We start from the raw sequence: 6,411 nt of genomic DNA, 5'->3' as shown, positions 1-6,411 counted from the left end.
AGGGAGTTGTAGCGCGGACTTCAGGTGAGTGGGTCTTTTCCTTTTTATAGTGTGTATATATATATGATTGATGGTTTCCATTTATGCATTTGAAAAAGAATTTCTTACGTACGCCTGGATTAGACTAAAGTTTATAAAAATTAGCGAAATGAAGGAATTTATGAAATATGCTACATCCTATAGGATGCACAGGTATACTTATAATCTTTGATGCCATAATTATATCTACGGCTATGAATGTTAGTATGTTGATTAGAACTATTGAATCACTGTGCAATGCTTATATTTACGTAGTCATCTCATCATTGCTACACCACGGTGTTATTGCTCGCCCAGGGCCAGGGCCAATCTTTCACGTGTATGTTCACTTCTGCACCGCACGCTCGCCTTGGATCCAAGTAGGTGTCAGTCCTGTCGTACATGTTGCATTAGGGAACTCTGACTCGTAGGTGACCGGGAATAGGGACAGTCTTCGCGTGATTGTAGCACTAGAGTGTATATTATGATTACACCCAGTATTGTCGTACAGGTCGCATTAGGCAACTTCGACTCATGTGCTAGCATAGATTGATGAGCATCGGTTCGTTGGTTATGCAGTGCATCATTGAGAAGGAGAACAACTTCAAGCAACCTGGAGAGAGATACAGATCTTGGGCACCCGACAGGTACCTAGCAACCCTATGATGTCTCTACGTGGAAATAAATGTATTCAAACGTCATGCTTGCTTATGATCTAAATGTTCATTGCAGGCAAGAGCGATTCCTCCACCGATAGGTTGATGCCCTGTCCGACCCTCGTGTCACCCATGAAATCTGCAACATTTGGATCTCATACAGGTCTCAGGTGAGTACATATGTACAAAGTTTCGCAAACCGGGTCTTCCATTGACCTGCGCCCCTACCCGGCCACATTTTGAGTTTCCAGCCACCTTTGACAACGACAAAGGTGCCAAATGACCCTCATGTCGTTGCCATTCGATCTCCCTCATAATTTAGGTCTAAACCCGACAAATTTGGGTTTGATTTTATGGAAAACCCTCAAAGGAAGTTCTAGATTTCCCACCCCGACAGGCTTCGGCCACCAAAGCCCCAGAGACACCCAATCTCGCCTACCTTGGGTCCAATGGTCCTTTCCCTTTCAGAAGAGGGTTGATGCCTCGCATACGATTATTATTTAATTTTTTTTAACAAACAATATTATCTACATCAAAGAAGTAGGAAAGTGGGCTAAATCTTACGATGGGATAGCAATATTATGCTTCAAATACGTCTTTGACGAGAATCGAACATAAGACCTCTCACTTCCAAGTGAAGAGAAATACTACTAGACTGTAGTACTAAATAACCCTCGCCCACAATTATTGACGAAGAGTTAATCTCACCAATCCTTTTCCATTTTCATTTAAAAAATAATAATAGACGGTGCAGATTAATAAAAAGTTTTCCATTTCTTTTATTGGAGCTATATATGAAGATTATGAATGATGCACTTGAAAAATATTTCTTCAATTTGATTGATACACAGATTCTTGATATGGATGGATAAAAGGAAGAGCCTCTGCTCCGTGTACAAACATGGATGCGGCAATCCTCTTCGTTTCCCCAATGCTCCTCGGATTTGTATTTCTTTTGACGGGTAGCTAGGTTTCACGGTGGTGGGTGATCATCCTCAGGGGTTCGAGGAGGGATAGGTATCCAACCTGGTTTCTCATCCCAGTACATGTCATAGTATATGTGACCAGGAGTGTGTTCGGCCACACAGCACCATATACCAACATACCGCTTCGCACGGTTCCTGAATTTCTCTTCCCTTGCCTGGCCTTAAATTTCACAAAGCATCACATCAGCACATGATAACTAAGCATGTAGTGCATGTTCAGGGATTAATACAAAACCAAATTAAAAAAGAAAAACCAAAGACGATGAAAAGGCTTGCCTTGTCGGTGAAACCTGCGAATGCATCTTGCATAGAAGAAAACTGAATTATTTTTACATCCTTGAATGAGGAGAATACTGTCTTGAACTGCATATACAAGTGAAATCCAATTTCGTGTAAGTTACTCAGAGTTAGAACATCAGGATTCAGAAGACACTACTTATTAATAGGGTATAAAATACACATATATTAATGTATACTCTTTCAAGAAAGAAATAAAATGCACTCACACACGCACAAACGTGCACACACATATTAATTCAGATTACCATTTCTTCGTTGCTTCTCCTTGGAAATCTGAGTGCTCCTAAAGGGCTGGTAGTGTTTAAAGCAACACAGCCTCGGGTTCTTTCTTGACAAAGCTGGACATCAAGCCATGATTCTTTCACCTAAAAATGAAGTTTTCCGCTTAGTGACAGAATCAATAAAACTGATGCTTTTGACTTAAAAATTTCAGACTCATTTACCTGTTTTGGCATCAATGGATTGTCAAAGAATGAGTATTCTCTAATACCGATTTGGGGCCCAAATATCTCCTCTGGCAATTCCTTAAGCATGACATTCACCTGCAACACACTACACTTTTGTTAGCTTCCACTTCCAGAGGCGATTTCATAATAGAACCTTGAGATACACCAATGTTCCTATGAATTATTTATTCAATTCTTAGGAAGCTTCACTAAGTACAAACCCATTAATCTAGACAGTGGATCTTAATCAGTTTAAACTAGATGTAAGATTTGACAAATGACGAAGGTGAAGAAAAAAAATTAGAAAATCAAAATTGTCCACGGGTAGGTGTAGGAAAATGATTAAATAACTTCTGTATGCCTCTTTTTCTCTCCTCAAATCCTTTTTTTCCAGTTTATTGTATTTAAGCTTCTCAAGTATCCAATCCAACCATGCATGAAATTTCTTGAAACCTTTCATATTCTGTTAATCAGGGATTAGAGACAGTATTTTGAAGGTTGGCCAATGCCTTTTAAATGTTTATATCAAATGGTCCACACACAGGATAGAGAAAAGGGAGAATTATGGAAACACATCTTGTGGTTAGATTGTAAAACATATATTGTCCTTGGGCTTTAATTCATGACGCCTATACTTTATGTCGTTCCTCAGTAACAAAAATAATCATTGATTTTAAATTAATATTGATGGAAGAGAAGTAGAGATTAGGTATGATTTGGATGGAGTCTTACCAAAATCATGTGCAACAGACGTGCTTTATTTCCTACCAAACTTAAATTTTGTGTGTAATATAAAGGAAAGCACATAGACATGTATGAGACAAAATAAACCACGAGGATGAAACATGTTATAGGGCCTAAGTTATGACTGGTTTATCTGTAGTTCTGTTTACCTAAAAAAGACATTGTATTACCAGATGACTATTAGGATGTGCATAAATCTTAATATCTCAGGGGAAGCCAATTCCCTCAACTATCATGAGGGCAGTCGCACCACATCCAAACAAAAAAATCAAATAAGAAAGAAAAGACGCTACCAGAAAACATCCCCTCTGGGAAAACCCCCTTCACAATAAATCATGCTAAGAAATGGCAATTGGGCTATCACAATGAGATTCAATCAGAAAATTCAACTGACACTTCTAGTACTCCTAATAGGTTTTTAGCAAGGGCAGTAACAACAAAGTAATCAGCACAAATAGTCATTCAGACTCCGTCACATGTATAAATTGTGGAGAGGGGAAAAGGCTAAAATTCTAATTGAGCCCCTTGCAAGGATGACCAAGTTGATAATGTGATCACTACTTTTTGTCCCATGACATTGTAATTCAACTCGTGACTTCAAACAATTAAACTTTAGCAGAAAAGGAAAATTGGGTTAATATGGTAACTGACTCAATTTAAAAAATGCAACCCATATCCTGCTGTTTTAGTACAAAGGCTGCTTTAATAACAAACTCTACCAACGGATTGGAAACTTTATTACAAGGGAAATTTTCTGAGCAATCTTGTCTATTGAGGAAGCAAAGATAACAAACTGAATAAAGTTAGCTCCTACAAACAGGACGTACCTCAAATACATGATCTAGAGGGCAAATAAAAGGGTGTCGAGTGATAGATCCCTCAAGAACACCAGGATGGGGAAACCACAGCTTATCCAACCTGCACCACAGTGGAGGCATCACCTAAAAATCCCAAATAAAAGAGATGAAGATTAAAATACATAAGCAGAAAAATGCATATTTCATCTCAACTATAAAGTATTCCAAACTTGTAAACTAAACCCTACAACCGTAACTACATATCCTAGCACACTGTTGTTTGATTAATTAGAGGACCGATTTTTGTCCCTTATCTTATAACCCAAACCAAGAAGCAAAAGAGCACAGTATCTATAGTGTACATTAAGTGACAAGTCAAATTGCACTGGGTTAAAGTTGAAGCATCCAATCTAAAACCACTTGGCTACTAGTGGAGAGGCCTAAGACTCTATATGTTGAGATACAAGCACCTAGTATATCAGATGTAAAAATTTTATATTTTCAACACCATCTCATGTGTGGTGGTCTGAGCCAAAGGGATGGATTAATTTCTATATGGGAAGAGATGGAGCACGTGTGGCCGAATTGGCCACAAAATGTGGATGAATTGCCCCACTCACATACCTTATCAAAGTTAGACTATGCATTAAAAAACCAGTGGATTATTAGAGGAGAAGCCCATGATTTTATACATTGAGAGAGATACAATGCTTAGAATATCAGATTTGAGATTTCTATATTCTCACAGAAGACATTACTACGTACTTGTGAATATCAGTCAGGATCCTACTATATTGTTAAACGTGTAGGTCCTTAGAAGATTTAGACTTTTGAACGACATTTTTTTTTTACAAATTACACCAAGCCTTGTACATGTATTTTATGAAGCATGCATGTTTGAATAAGGCCCCAATTTCCATGTAAGATGATGATGATGATGATGATTGCATCAACGCTTGTGTTGATGGTGAATTGTAACTTCACGCAGCTACATCTAAACAAACCAATCTCAAACTCCTTTAGTGATCTGGAACTAAATTCATTCACCCATTCATTACCATAACATTTCAGTCCAACAAAATATACTGTGACATAAAAGAAAATGGAGAGATACATATTTTTCTTACCAAGGTTCGATTCAACAAAGAAGCAATAGCAAGAGCCATCCTTATCTGTTTTATCTGAAGAAAAACATTTAGTAATATAAATTACAAGATGCAACATTATGATAACCCCATCCAATGAATGTGAAAAATTAATAGAAGCAGGTACACGCATACTTGGTAATTAATAAGAGAAAAATGTGATTTAACATTATGCTCCCCATCTAGCAACAAGCTCTTAGGAATAGACGGCTTAAATGACAAAAAACCTCCTGCATAAATTTCCAAATACCTTGTTACAAACGATGTTAAGCAGCAATTGTATAAAAAATAGTCATCAGTACTATTTGAACAAAAGACGTAGTAGCATATCCATGTATTCACGTGAACAACTATTCATTTCCAAATCAAAAACCTTTTGATTGCCGATGAGGTTAGAAGTTCTGATGGAATAAAAGATTTAGATAGTGTTTTAATTATTCGAATGAACACAGAAATGGTCTCGTATTCCTATAGAATGTTCAGTCCCCCAAATAATAGAAAATACCATTCTATTCCAATGCTAATTCTAGCTACCGAATTGTACCTTAGTTTCTTTGGTACGAGAGTAAATAGCAGAACTGTAAATGTGAAAGATCAAGTTCTATGAGATTGGAAAGAAACCTTAGCAGAGATGATTCAAAGAATGATACCAAGCATTCAGTTAAAGCAAACAATTGAAGGAAAAATGCATCCTAATAAGATTGAGAAGAAATAAAATGTATGGCACAATGTCAGCGATATTTCCTTTAAGTACCTGGTGCATCATAGTATTCTGGTGGGTCATAGAAAACCATGCCTTCCCGTAGTCGGTGGTGTTTTCCCTCAGTACCTGCATACTGTGGCGTTTTCCCTCAGTACCTGCATACTGGAATGTGGTATGCACTGCATACGGCTCCAACCTCAACTGTTGATACATGGCCTGTCATTAAGGCATTCAAGAATTAAAGCTTAGGGCTTATGTGAAACAAAACCTTTTATAGCCTAGGTGGATTACGTCCATGCAAGACACCTAACTTTGATAGCACAATTAATGAAAAAAAAAGGAATTTGTTGATGCACAAAATCAGCGAAGACTTTGGTACAACAGAAAGTGTCAGGTTTTGTGACCTTCGCTTGGTTGCTTCGGTCACTAGTGAGGATAAGTACGTAAATGAATAGAGACAGAGAAGCAAACACAGGATGTACGTGGTTCACCCAGATTGGCTACGTCCACGGAGTAGAGGAGTTCTTATTAGTAGTGAAGGGCTTACACAAGTACAAAGGATCAAGCTCTCAATTTAGTGAGTTCTTGTGAATGATTTAACACAAATGGCATTAGG

The 6,411-nt window shown here is 37.7% G+C and overlaps 1 protein-coding gene across 2 annotated transcripts; it reads right to left on the bottom strand.

Annotated features, from left to right (window-relative positions):
- Positions 1–1,429: 1,429 nt before the first annotated feature.
- On the bottom strand, positions 1,430–6,029 carry LOC126606410 (arabinosyltransferase XEG113-like). 2 transcript variants are annotated; one of them, XM_050273796.1, is made up of 8 exons: positions 5,847–6,029; positions 5,228–5,322; positions 5,075–5,128; positions 3,978–4,091; positions 2,404–2,502; positions 2,206–2,325; positions 1,937–2,023; positions 1,430–1,820 (listed from the first exon to the last, which is right to left on the bottom strand). In XM_050273796.1, exons 1-8 carry the CDS (start codon positions 5,884–5,886, stop codon positions 1,641–1,643), a joined length of 789 nt encoding a protein of 262 aa, XP_050129753.1. In that variant the 5' UTR covers positions 5,887–6,029; the 3' UTR covers positions 1,430–1,640. The 2 variants fall into 2 exon arrangements, with proteins under 2 accessions (XP_050129753.1, XP_050129754.1); XM_050273797.1 differs by having other exon boundaries at positions 1,430–1,815; positions 5,847–6,027.
- Positions 6,030–6,411: the final 382 nt, after the last annotated feature.

The sequence above is a fragment of the Malus sylvestris genome, chromosome 16 (assembly GCF_916048215.2).
Source record: "Malus sylvestris chromosome 16, drMalSylv7.2, whole genome shotgun sequence".
NCBI classification, from domain to species: Eukaryota; Viridiplantae; Streptophyta; class Magnoliopsida; order Rosales; family Rosaceae; genus Malus; species Malus sylvestris.
Note: the sequence above shows the minus strand (reverse complement) of the source record. Positions and strands in the feature narration are given on the sequence as shown.